This window comes from Lonchura striata, chromosome 4, assembly GCF_050655825.1.
Source record: "Lonchura striata isolate lonStrDom1 chromosome 4, ASM5065582v1, whole genome shotgun sequence".
Lineage (NCBI taxonomy): Eukaryota > Metazoa > Chordata > Aves > Passeriformes > Estrildidae > Lonchura > Lonchura striata.
This window is the reverse complement of record NC_140706.1, coordinates 46,256,352-46,270,483: the sequence shown is the minus strand read 5'-3', so window position 1 is coordinate 46,270,483 and position 14,132 is coordinate 46,256,352. Positions and strand designations below refer to the sequence as shown.

At 37.9% G+C, this 14,132-nt stretch overlaps 1 protein-coding gene across 1 annotated transcript; it reads left to right on the top strand.

Moving 5' to 3' along the window:
* Positions 1-3,016: 3,016 nt before the first annotated feature.
* Positions 3,017-13,979, top strand: RRH (retinal pigment epithelium-derived rhodopsin homolog). Its single transcript, XM_021525516.4, has 7 exons — positions 3,017-3,259; positions 6,587-6,777; positions 8,326-8,425; positions 9,090-9,243; positions 9,595-9,763; positions 11,795-11,973; positions 12,830-13,979. The coding sequence occupies exons 1-7, from the start codon at positions 3,154-3,156 to the stop codon at positions 12,957-12,959; spliced, it is 1,029 nt and encodes a 342-aa protein (XP_021381191.1). The 5' UTR covers positions 3,017-3,153; the 3' UTR covers positions 12,960-13,979.
* Positions 13,980-14,132: the final 153 nt, after the last annotated feature.

The following is a 14,132-nucleotide window of genomic DNA, read 5'->3' as shown; positions in this document are numbered from 1 at the left end:
CCTCCTTCACTCCTATGGCAGTGTTTGACCCAGGTGTAGGGTCTGACTTTGAGCTGGTTTTGAAACTGACACCTGGTGCATCACCAGGATCAGATTGCTTACAAGTATTTAGAAGACCTGGAGCCTTTTGTCCATGCCACAGCAAAATTTTGGTGGTTTTTTTTTCTTCTTTTTTGGTTATTTTTTGGGGGATCTGAATCCTCCTTAGAGTGTAATACATGGTGGTGTATTATAAGGCTTAAATTGTTACCTATTGAGGATGCATTTAGTGCCCTGCATTCCTTGCAGAGTTGTTTATTTTGCTTGTGTTTTCTGCAGATGCTGGGATAGGACGGCTCAAGGTAGTTCATAGATTTGCTATATTAGAGAAATTTGATGGAGTGCAGAAAATAATTGGGACATTTTAATGTGAGTCTGCAACACTAGAAGTTGTAGAACAGGAAGGATTTTCTCTGGCACTGACCTATACATGTGGATGTTTGCCTGAAGAAATGCTGGATTGTTGCACTTATACCGATGCAAAGTTATTTGCAGTTGTGTAAAGCATTGTCTTGGCCTGACAAGAGTATTGTCATGAATTGGCAAGAAAGAGTATTTTTTTATCAAAAAAAGGAGCATAGCTATTGTGTGATGTATGGCAAGGAAAAATCTAAGTGGGGTTGTGCATCTTGCAGGGCTGCCAGCTGAAAATCTCTATAGAGCAAAACTTTTCTAACCAACAGCTTAGGTCTAGTAAAAGTCTTTGCGAACGAGGAGAAAGAGGCAAGTTAAATTTGTTTTCCTTGGGGTTTGAACCATTTGCATCCCTTTGAGAAAAGGTTAAAGGGACTATTTGCCTTAGAGGGCCCTCCAGTGGTGGAGGGCATTGTAAACGTGGGAGGGGTTGGATTTGGGATGGGTTTGTAGCACGGTTACTGGAAATAGGAAGAGGTTTGGGGTTGGACTTGGTTTCCAGTTTATTTATTTTTAATGCAAAAGGTACGTTCCTCTGCTCACATCGTTCATGCTTTAATAGATATTTTATACATAAGTGAAAGCAGCTTGTTAAACCTCACATTGCGTTGTCCCACATATATATAGAGATACATGCAAATTAAAGAATGGATTTTAATAAGTTACATTTTGCTACTGATCTGGGACAGGTGGGAAGGAAAAGCATCACTTTATAAGGTGCCCCTCTGACACCTGTAATGCTATGTTATTGAAGGATAAAAACAGTCTGAGGTTTTGGATTTTATCTTCTTATACCACTATTAATAAGCAATGTGGTAAGGCATATTTTATCTGGCTTAGAAGTTATGGGTTATTTTTATACTTCAATATTTAATTTCCTGGTTTATATTTTTGATTTTATTTTATGAACTATAGTGATGCAGAAAAAATACTTTTGATGATGTCTGCCTTTAGTTTTGACTTTTCTCTGTCAATTCTGTTGCTGTAAAATTAGTCAAATTTGAGAAGAGACAGAAACAATTGATACATAGCAAGGACTGCATGTATTCCAAAGTTGTATTTAAATCAACAAGTATAAAATTTCCTTTGTTAATTGCTACTGTACATCTGGAATCCTATCTGACTAGTAATGGTTTGCTTTTTTGAGACATTCAGCATAGCTCTGACTTCTGTGGAAGCTGCAAGATCTGAGGTGCTTTTGAAAATCTTGCCAAGTGTCAGAGGAGGAGAGCAAAGATATCAAATTATTGTCATGACTTTATCTTTCAGGGCAGGACAGTGTAGAACAAGGAAAGTAGCTTCATTGCCAAACAGACCATTCCTTTCAGAGCCCTCCCACCCTGTTCCTGCGTAATCCTCTTCTGACAGGAAAAACACTGTAATAATACCAATACCAATACCCTGAGGGGCTGTGAGTGTAGATGTGGGGCATTAAAGGAAACGTTTGCTTGCAGGACTGATGCGAGATCATGTGTAGTAATGATGACTACATGCTGTGACTGCACAGGTTCATATAAAAATTGTCTTACCTTTATATTCAAAAGAAAAATGCAGGATGTTTGTTTTGGAGAACTGAGGAGTGGGAGGAAACACTCTATGAGTATTTCACAGATTAGAGAAGAGAGAGCTCTTCAGGTACACTTTCCATGGGATGACTGTATTCCTGTGTCACTGCCCCCTTATTGTGGGAGCCACGTACAGCTGAAGAGCCACTGGTGCTCATCTTTGCCACATTTACACCCAGTATGAATACTGACTGAAAGCAAAAACTCTATGAAGCAGGACTGAGGGGGAGCAGCTGCTTTCTGATGCTGTGTATAAGTCCTTTGGGCAAGGACTTAATGCAGCCAATATTTATGTAGGGTTTAAGTCTTTGCTTTTGTGTGCTGGTACTTCATCATTGAAGGGAAGAAAACAAGCATTTGCTGCTCAGATCTTTGAAAAATGCCCAGTAAGATGCTTTGGAAAATTTGCCCAAAGTAATATTATATGTACTGTGTTTGGGAGAGGGAGACATATTCAACAACCATTTTCTATAGACCAGGCTATTTTAGAAATGAGGCAGCTGAGTTTTCTGAAAGTCATGCCTCACTTAGGAAAATACTGGAATGTGTTTTACTTGTGTCTTTGTCAGAGATTTAATTAAAACAAAGAACCTTGAAGAAGTAAGTCTATAAAGATTTGAAGGGATGGGCTTTACAGTAAATATATCCTGTTTTTAAGGAAACTGACATTTGTCTCTTCATGTTGTACTGGAGGTTTTTGTGCTTTGTGTGATGATGGGAATTAGTTCCAAGCCAGGCTGATGATTGATTGAACTGAGTCAAGTTTTGTTGAGGTTTCCAAAGCATTGCACAAGAGATTTCAAGGGAAAAAGTTTGGGGGCATGTGACTGTTAATCTCATTAGCCGTAAGAATGAAGTTTAAGCATGCTGTTCAAAATTTACTCAGTTCTTTGCTGCTCTTTGTTTTAATTAACAATCTCCTGCATAGATGGGGAGTGTAAACTTCTTTCCACTTTAGTCCAATTAAATCGTGCTTGGAAGCTGTCAATGGTGGGGGGAGCCTCTCCCTACCCCCCTTCTTTTAATTGTTCAGTGAGTCTATTGAATAATGAAAGAATTTGCCTGACAGGGTTTTGTTGTGTTTCGTCTTCTTGATGAATTATTTCAGAGGATAGACGACAGTCTTTTGTCAAAAATGCATTGGAATGACTCATCCAATTCCTCAGAAAGTGACAATGAAGCTCATTCAGCCTTCACACAGACTGAGCACAACATAGTTGCAGCTTACTTAATAACAGCAGGTATGGGCATTGGCAAATTATTGCATAACTTTTTAAGATAGAACTTGTAGATCTGGATGCTCATTTTGTACAGTAATAGTGATGGTATTTCTTTTTGTATTAGACAGCTGTCTGATGGCTTTTCTCCATGTTTACTGACAAGTTAGCAATCAGCTGCCTGACTGAAATATGCAGAAACATCTGAAGTGTGCAGAATCTAAGTTTTCCTCTCTATATTTGAAGGCAGCATTGTGTCTCAAAAAATAAATTTTGTTGATACGTAATTATAGAAGAGAGTGAGAATTAGGTTTTGCCAGCTTGCAAAATAGATAAAAATAGGGCATAGCTGTCACATCTTGCATTTTTCTGTGATGTGCTCGCAGCTATCTTGAGATTTCTCCTGGGCCACATATGTGTAGTAATATATGTGTAGTCTGAGCATGTGAGCGGGTGTCTGTTAGGGGATGTAAGGGGAAGGGTTGGAATGTGACTTAGAGGGAGGGAGTGGGTCATTAATCAGAGAAGAGCAGATTCCAGTTGCAGCTGTATTTTTCACTGATGACATGTGTTAGAAAAGCACGCTGTGAGGCTTCACATCGTGTTTGTTCCCTGTGACTGCTGTGGTCTTTGGCTAAAGTTGAATGATCATAGATTTAGTCTTATTCTCTCCTTAAATATGTTTTTATTGTATAACCACAACTTCTTCAGTAGTGCTTTTCTGAAACATTGAGTGCTATAGTAATTGAATATCTACCTAACCAAAATGGAAACCTACCGTGTTTAAAAACAGACCTTCTACACCTTTATTATGGAAAATCAAATCAGTTTATTCTTTATTCATTGGCTGTACCACAAATGTTCCCATGTTGTAGTTAGATTTTAAAATACTTTAAAATATTAATGTATTTTACATTTATATGAAATAGTATCGCTGATGGTCGCAGTTTATTTAGCATATATGTCTGAAGTGGTGAGTATCAAATTGCTGTGCTGGAAAAGTGGATATTTTTGGATGCAAAGACAATAATTTATTGAAGGTCTTTGGAGAAATTAATAGAACAGCTACACAGAACATTAGGCTTCTTAAGAAGCTGTAGAGATAAATAATGGTAAAGTATTGGAAGCCTAGATACATCTCTTATATTTTTATTAAAATTGATTATGTAGTATGTAACAAGGTGATATTTTCAGATAGTTTTGACCAGCTGGTGTTCAGGATCAAAGCTATCACTGATGATCATAGGGTATCAATAGAATTAGGCAGAACGAAGCTAGGTCTTCTCTCTTAATCTTGCATGGAAATTAAATGTCATGGGGAAAAAAAAATATTACTTTGCAGTTCTAGGTTTTTATCATTTATCTATTTCTAATTATAGTTGGGGGAGTCTAATAAATCTTTCTTAATGAGAAATGTTTTTGACAATGAAGTCCCTAAAATATTTGAAAGTATGATTGATTGCTTTGCACCAGTCTTACCACAGCAAATTTCACATCTGTAAGATTTAAGCCTTGTTAATATGAAGTCTGAGTACAGTGCTCATTATGATGGCACTCTTTAAAACATTCAAGTGTTTCTCTCTTGTTTTCTGAAAAGAAAGTAATTGTTAAGCATTACACTGGTCAGTGTATTCATTTTTGTAATGACAACAGGGATACTCAGGCTTCAGCAAGCTCTGCTGCCTCATAGATGTCTTTCTACTTATAGTGATGAATGCTCTAGTGTAATTTTAAAATGATAGCTGGGAAGGTAAATTCCATATTATACATGTACCTCAATTTTTTTACTTTGATGCTACTACCCAATATTGCCATGTCCCACCATAAACTATGTCCCTAAGCACCATATCTACACATTCCAAGGGATGGCAACTCAACCACTTTCTTGGGCAGCCTGTTTCAGTGCTTGATAACCCTTTCAGTGAAGAAATTTTCCCCAGTGTCCAAAAGTACTCTTCCCTGGTGCAACTTGAGGCCATTTCCTCTCACCCTGATGTTTGTTTCTTAGGAGAAGAGACTGACCCCCACCTGGCTTCACCCTCCTTTCAAGGTGGTTGTAGAGAATGATAAGGTCACCTTGACCCTTCTTTTCTCCAGGCTGAACAATCCCACCTCCCTCAGCTGCTCCTCATAAGATTTGTGCTCTAGCACTTTGACCAGCTTCAAAGCTCTTTTAATGGGCACTCCTTAAATGCTGCCTGAAGAAACTTCATTCATCTGCTTGACCTGTACCTCAGAAACAGAGAAGAGATCATTTCTTGTATCCACATGTTTTTTTCTCACTTTGTTCAAGGTGGAATCTTTCATCTTATATTTTGTTCCTCAAAACATTATTTTTTTTTCTCTATTATTAGTTTACTTTAGTGATGCTAACATTCTTAATTAATATAGGTTCCACTTTTTCTTCCCTGTTTTCCATTGCCTCCCTTCTCCACCCCTTACTTTTAAGGGTGGACTCTGAATTATTAAATTTAACTGTGTCTAGAAGGATCTTTCCTTCACCCTGAGGATATGAGTTAATGGTCCTGTTGTATGTCTGGTTTCATTATTGGTAGCTGTAATATCTGTTAAAACATGCCTCATAAGAAGTCTGCATTATTAAACTTGTAATTCTCCTTTGCTCCCTCTCTCCCAAGAGATGACATGCAATCTGTCAACAGGAGAGCTGACAGAACTGGCACTGCATGTAGCTTTTTTTTACTCTGTTTTTCATTTCAGAGCAGATCCTCAGCTCCTTGTTTATTTAAATTTTAGGATCATATAGAGTCAGTGTCATGCCTGAAATGTGTGAGTATATGAACATGATAGATGATGGCATCTGTGGGGCCAAAAGATGTTGGACCTCCAACAGGAGAGCTGCACCTGAGAACAGACATCCTTGGTGGTGTTAAGAGAGAGATAGCTGTGGGGTAATTATGATTTTGCCTCATTTGATTTTAAAATTACTGACTCTCAGGGGCTGGCAGGAGCCTTCTTCTAGATCAGGTGCATAAGGTTTTTTTCCAACTTTTTTTTTTTTTGGTCAGTCATCAACCTGCATTCTTCTTCACCATGAAGGTCAGCACTCTACTTGGTGGCCAGAGTGTTTGAAGTGTAATCCTAGATGCATTTGAATTTCTGCTCTGCTTGTTGTCATTGCATCAAAAGTCTCATTGGCACTTACTCAATCCATTTGAAGGTTGCCTAACTGGAAAAGCTTTTTTCTCCTTTTCAAACTTTTTCTCCTTTTTCTCTTCTTTGCAAACTTGCACTTGACTGAAAATAAATATTACAATGTGTAATTTTCTTCCGCATGTATATTACTGGCTGGTGTGTACCTTTTGTAAAGTTTTCATTTTTTTGTTTTTACAGGAGTGATAAGCATTTTCAGTAACATTGTTGTGTTAGGCATCTTTGTTAAGTACAAAGAGCTTCGAACAGCAACCAACGCAATTATTATCAACTTAGCTTTTACTGATATTGGTGTTAGTGGCATTGGTTACCCCATGTCTGCTGCCTCAGACCTGCATGGAAGCTGGAAATTTGGATATACTGGATGCCAGGTACTGCAATTCAGTTAGAGGGAAAGTTTCAGCACTTAAAAACAAGCTGAGAAATAAGTAATGGCTCTACCTTGTGTTATTTTAAGAGATAAGGCAGAGATGCAGAATGTGACTCTGGACCTGAAGCTGATGTTCTGTGATGTCAGCAATTTCTGGAGACAGTGTTTTGTGTGAATTTCACTTTAAGCTTATATTTACAGTCTGAAAACATTTAAGTCTAACCTTATATCTATCAACTAGACATTTAAAAATAGCTTTAATCCTGAAATGAAGATGGTTATAGTAGCACAAGAACATTTGCTGATTTTGCTGAGAGCTAAAAAAAATTTTATAGTGGCTACTGTTTTGATGGTGAATTCTTGACAGATCTTGGTGAATTCTGCTTGGCAAATGCATGTCCTTTTTGGATGGAAGTGATATATTCAAAGTGAAAGCCTCTAAGGCTTTTGGTCTCCATTAAAGATTTAATCTTCTTTTAAGAGCTGCATATTTTTAAGAATAGACTGACTGAAAAACATACTTCCATAGCAGAGAGATGGCAGCCTTTGCTTACTGTGTGTTGTGATTTTAATTTACATAATTGATAGACTGTTGGGCTTAAGTGCCCACAAATATGAGTAGCAATGTGAAGGCATATACTGAAAATGTGTCGTAAGGCAAACATTTTGGACATTTATAAAACAGATGCTTATCACATCACTTGCTTCAGTAGACAGTACCTTCAAGCTCAAAATTCAGTCATTATTTGGCAGGAAGTCTCACTTTTAACATCTTTAGATGTTAACAACTGGACTGGTTTGTGGTGTGTTCAGGTTGATGAGAGATCTCACTGATTTGAGAGTTGAAGAACTTGAAGCACAGCTCATGTCAACCTAAACCTAATGAATCCTGTGATCTGAGATGGCTGAATGCCATGTGGTGCTATTATAACTGCTGGTGCCACGTGCTCTGGCTCAGGGCTCTGTATTACTGGGGTGCCAGTGGTAACACAGCCCTCCCAGTCATCCTTCCTGGTCAGGCTTCCCATGGGATGACAGGGCAGATGTATTTGGAGCATGCTGGGATTGCAGCATGTGTTGTTCTGTGCAAAAGATCTGACACACTTAAACATGGAGCCTGAGGGAGTAAATCAGTGGGCCACATCTGTGAAATCATCACAACAGATGAAAGAGTGATAATTCAGAACCTGACATTTGCTAAAGGTGTAACTCTTGCTGATGGACCAAATGCTCCTCAGGTTTCCTTAACATACATTGAAAACATGAAATAAACTCTCCAAATTCTGAATCTCAAAATTTACTTATTGAAGGACAGTGTTTCTTTGATTTTAAGACTGCTGTCTTAAAGGTCCATACAAGCAGGGGCTTTTGAAATGTTTACTTTTTAATGAACCACCTGCAAATTGCCTGCATTGAATTAAGACCTTTGAGACATTTCTTGTGGAAGAGAACTTTAGCTAAGTTGTCTTGATTCAGTACACAGATTTGTGCTTGCATCTTTGAAAGATTTCTCAGAAATTATTTTCTTGCTTGTTTGTTTTAATTTCAGATCTATGCTGCCTTAAATATATTTTTTGGGATGGCAAGTATTGGTTTGCTGACAGTTGTTGCTGTTGATCGTTACCTGACCATCTGCAGGCCTGATATAGGTACTGACTTAGGGTCAAAACTCAGTCACTGTTGGGAGGAATAATATTGTGATTTGATTGTATTGTTTTCTCATGAATGACTCCATAGTTACAGCACTAGGCAGAACTTGAACCTACAGTACCTGGTTAATTAAGTTACCTAGTTGGCATACTGCTCGTTAAAGTGAAAAATGTGAAAAAGTGAAAAAGTGGTTTTACGGCCTTTAGAGGGCCACATCCATACAGTGAAGCACGCAAAAAGCCTCTGGCTGCATGAGGTTTTGAACTTTGTCAAGCAGGTGTGTGCCTGTTGTTGTGTTAACACCACCCTGGGTGTTTTTCTCTCCCCTGTTACAGTTGTGTTGTAACAGTTAATTCCTCCCCTGCCATCTTCCAAGGGTGTACTTGAATGCAGTGTTGCATAATAAGCTTTTGGCTGGGATCAGGTATTGCCTGTAATGCTGACTTGGAATGGGTGATGGTGTTCAAGTGGCTTTGAAGGCTGCAAGGACTGAGATGTCAGGCAGAAGAATGGAACAGGTATCCTACAGTGTTTGGGACTGCAAGCCTGGGAAAGGGTCTTTAACTCATTATGTGCTTGCTGGAAGCCACTTGTCACTCTAGTTTGACACTGGAAAGGAGCAGCAGATGGGAGCTGTTTGTGACTGTCTGTGCTTGGCTGCAGGAAGAAGAATGACCACCCGTAGCTATGCCACTCTCATCCTTGCTGCCTGGATAAATGCAGTCTTCTGGTCTTCCATGCCCACTGCAGGCTGGGCCAGCTACGCTCCGGATCCCACTGGAGCAACGTGCACAGTAAATTGGAGGAAAAATGATGCGTAAGATTCCCCCTCACTCTTTCTTTTAACTTTTCTGGCTCACTGGAGTCTAAGATTGTTAAATTCACTGCTGTAGGAGCATAACTTCTTTCTGAAGTATGAAGCAAAATTTAAAACAATAAAAATCATGTAGAGTGAATCTAGCAAAAAACCCCATAGGAGTTGAGATATGCTTCAAAACTTCAGTACTTGTAGTTTCTAATAAATAAAAACTTAACTAAAGAAAGTTTTCCTCATTATTTTAGAGCTTGTTGCAAAATGTCGTAATCAAATCAAAATACCAAATTCTTTAGTAACTTTTCCTGGATGGCTATTTGTAAGTTGCTTTGTTTTGTTTTTCTGTCTTATCAGGTCCTTTATTTCCTACACAATGAGTGTAATTGCTGTTAATTTTGTTGTGCCCTTAACAGTCATGTTTTACTGTTATTACAATGTTTCCCGGACAATGAAACAATATGCCAGCAGTAACTGCCTGGAGAGCATTAACATAGATTGGTCTGACCAAGTAGATGTGACAAAGGTAAATGAGTGCATGTTTTGTTTTAAGCATATTGTTTGTGCTAAAGTCCTATTTGCAGTCTTTTAAGTATTTTAGTTTCCTACATCCCCCCTTTGCTTTCATACTAAATATTAGCTGATACTGAGCCTTGGTGAAAACTCTTAGCTTGACTTATCACACTAGATTCTTTATTTTTAGTCTGAAACCCTTTCCAGATGACTAGCTGCTTTGAAGGCTGGGAACACTGTGAATTTGCCTTGCCTCTCTCCTCTGTCATTACCTAGAAATGTGCCTCCAAGGTGCCTTAGGAGAACTTTTACTCTGTGTCTGCAGAGTCCTTAGGCTTCCTGCTTGGTTCACAGATGTGTCTGGTCTGAAATGGATTGGTCAACTCTCACTTGAACTCGTGGCCTAGGAAAGAGAGCTCCCAAGATGTGTAATTCCAATCCCTTCCTCTTTTCAGTCTGTTGAGCTTATCTCTTATGTAAGCAGCAGCAAATGTGAGTTATGGCATGAAATGATATATCCTGCCTGGAAGGTTGACATTCTTTTAATGTATAAAAGTCCTTGAGAAATCTTGAAGTTAATCAGCTCCTTTGATTTTGTGTAAAGATGTGATTTATGGTTGGGCATGATGAAAAAGTGAGAGAGAATTCGACAGAAGAGTATGTACCTATGTTTTTGAATTACTTATCAGTGCAAACAGCATTCCTTGGAAAACTTTCTCATTGCTAAGTTCTGAAAATAGTATTTTTTTACCTAAAAAGAGTCATTTGAATGTTATACTTTTGTGAAGAACATCCAGAATACTTGAAACTGAGGATTCAGTTAAAAATTTTGACTCATGTTTATGAAGAAAATGCTTTTTTTCTATTTTGGAGTTGAAGACACTAAGTTATAATTATAAAAGAGAAAAAATTAATGTTTTAGGTTAAGCAATATCCATCTTTAGAACTGGACTACCATCTGCTTTTTGCAAATTAGCATCCTCTAATCTTTCTGTGTACCAAACTTCTATATGAAATGATTCTTTCTTACATTTTGGTATTGTGTTTGGTATTGTGTTTTCATTTAAATAGAGATTTTCTGTGAGAGTCACTGCTTGTGTATTGAATGTGCTCTAGAGCAGCTCATACAAAGTAGCTGTTTACTTCTTGTTTCTCATTTTGTTAATCTCTGAAAGACTAACTGGGGTGTTGGTGAGCAGCACTAGGGAATCCTACGTGTATGCAGCCCTGCAGTTTTCATTGTTTTTCTAGTGGTTTGTTCTGTCCCTGGATTCATTTGAGATTTCCATTCCAGTTTCCACTACTGATTCATGTCCCTGACAAAATCCAGGAAAGTCTGTCTCAGTTGATGACCTCTCCTACCCTCTACTAACCCTAGTTTGTCACTGTCCAGGTCTGGCTGTGGCATGACATGTCCTGGGGTGTGAGCCCCAAGCTGCCCAGGTTGTTCTCTCTGCAGGCAGACATGACAGCTCAGATACCTCCTTTGTATCATTCTTGAACCTGTCTATAATGCTTCATTAAACCAAGCAGACACTTCTGAGTTCCTTAATTATATGTCCTAGAACATTTACATTCTTTTATTTAATAGTGCCATAATTAAGCCTTATGAAACATTTTTATTAACAGCCAAATTAAATGTTTGGCTTAAATTTTTGTCTCTGTTCATATTTACTGCCTGTAATAGCATCCCAGAGTGACTTGTTGTGGGGGCTGTAATTCATGTGTGAAGTTCCCTCTAGTAATTTAAACTCCTGATGGACAGATTTAACCTAATGCGTAGTGCTGATTTTGAAGGAATATTGTATGTAATGAAATGACACCATGCCGAACACATGGCAGTGAGGTGTCCTTTTAAATTCCCGAAGCGAGATTTCAGTGTAAACACATTTTCAGAATGTGTCAGGTGTGCTTGTTTATATATTATTTCACTCAGGATAGCTCTGTTTACACCTAGGTGTATGTGCTTTTGTTATGAGGTTTTGCTGTGAGGTCTTCATCTTGAAGTAATACTTGTTACTTATCTGTTCCTCTCATTTTACAGATGTCTGTTGTGATGATTATAATGTTCTTGGTGGCGTGGTCTCCATATTCTATTGTGTGTTTGTGGTCTTCCTTTGGAGACCCAAAGAAAATTTCTCCTGCAATGGCCATCATAGCTCCTCTCTTTGCAAAATCTTCCACATTCTATAATCCCTGCATTTATGTCATTGCAAACAAAAAGTAAGTGTTCTGAAATTTGTACCAGTCTATTTAATGATTTTAGCATATCATCTGAGTATAGAAGGATCACCTGTAAAATATGGCAAGCTGGTTAGTGAAGAGCACTGTTAATTTATTGAAGATGATATTTTGGATAGGAAAACCTAAAATAAATTGTGACCATCATCAGAACATCCTGAATTGATACCTATTTTTGAGAACATATTAACACAGCTTTTAAAAGTCCCATTTGTGTTTTCTCAGGGGGATTCAGTATGGAATCTGGGTTGCATCAGTAGTAGTTTGCTTTTAATGACTGTGCCCAAAATATGTGTGTATCAGTGACATGTAACTGGTGTAGATTTTCTTGTTTGATTTGGGATGGCTTAGGATGGATTGACTTTTTTAATTAAATAAATAGGTTAAGCCTATTCTGATTTGAGCAAGCATAACAAATGCTCTAATCAAGCCAGCGCCTCTGTCTGAGGGTTGTGTTTTGCAAAGAGGCATTCTTCCCATCTCTGCTCCAACCTTCAAGAGGAGCCTGTGATCTCTGCCTAGGTGAACATACCTGCTGAGTCAATGGAGAAACATCTGTGTTTTTTTCCCATTCTGTAAGTTCATCTTTGCTGTGGCTGTATGCAAGCAAAAGATGCTGTGATCCCTATGTAAGAAATGAAATTAGCTTTACACTCCTGTACCTGGAAATGGAAAAGATCCAAGTCCTTTTGAATTCCAAAGGCATGTTTTTTTATTAAGTACATTCTACTAAAATTGAAAACTGTTGTAATAGCTAAGACCCTCTTAGCACATTTTCCCCTTCTCTTTGTTTCTCCAGCTAATGATCTTTCTGTTTTCCCTTTGTTGCCCTTTGCAGGTTTCGGAGGGCGATCCTGGCAATGGTGCGATGCCAGACAAGACAAGAGATAACCATAAACAATGCTTTGCCCATGAGTGTATCTCAAAGTGCATTGACATCGCAGAACTCCAGTCATTTGCCTGCATAAGTTGCATGGAAAGGAGTGAAATCTGGGTTCAAGTTAATTAATCTTTTGGACAATTTCTTTTTGAATAATAATCTTTCCCAGCTAGCTGTTTTGTGTTAGTCACAGTAATCTTTTTAGAGAAGTTAAGGAGACAAAACCTGCCAAGACTTTAGTTTTTGAGACTGAGGTTTATTGGTCCTATATGTCTGTCTCAAACAAAAAAGGGTAGCAAAGTGGCCACTGTGACTCTTACAGAGCTAGACTAGGTGACAGAGGGGCCAGCAAAGACAGAAGTGTGAAGTTCTTATGTTCAGTAACCCCAGATTTTTTATATGTATTAATTCCTTTCATGAGGTACTTTCCACCAGATTCCCTTGAAAGTTCTTCAGAATTCAAATACTCTGGGTACTCCCTAAGGCTGTATATGTCCATACCAAGTGTCCATGTTGATATGCTTTGCAAAGTTCTGTTTATTGTGAATATGTTAGGGTGTCAAAATATCTACCCCACTGACCCCATAGAATCTTCCATTACATTTTAGGATTTTGAAGGAATTTAAAGTATTTAAAGTATTTTTAAAAGTTTGACTGGCAGAACCAAATTAATTTGTAGTAAAGACAGCTATTTCTTTGTAAGTAGCATGTTTCTAGTGCTTGTGACTGCATAGCAAATCCTGATAATGTGACAAAATGTACCCTAAAACTTCACACTTGGGAAGTGCATAAAACTGAGTAAATATTTATGGTAATTTCTCATAACTTCTAAGTCAATCTTATGTTTATGTACATCTGATGTTTAATTTTCAAGAAGTACCTTTGTCAGTATGAGCAATGGATTTATTTGAGGTGAAAAAGATGACTGTATAGATTTAGCTTCAACTATTCTGTGTGTGTGCATATGCAGTTTGGCTTTGCAGTGTAAAACTTAAACCATATATGTATTTTTGTCAAAACCCTGTTTTTACGGGATTTTTTAAAAAGCTCTGGAATTTAGCCTTCCTATTAATTTGCCATTTGCAGTATTAAAGAAAATGCCATGCAATATCCTCATGGTGTACTAGATTTCCTTCAGGAACCTTGGAACACTTTTTAGACAGTATAATATATGCACTGCCTGTTAAGAGAAGAAAAGATATTTTATTGCACACTGACTTTACAATCTACATATTAAAACAACCTTGGAACATGGCTGGAT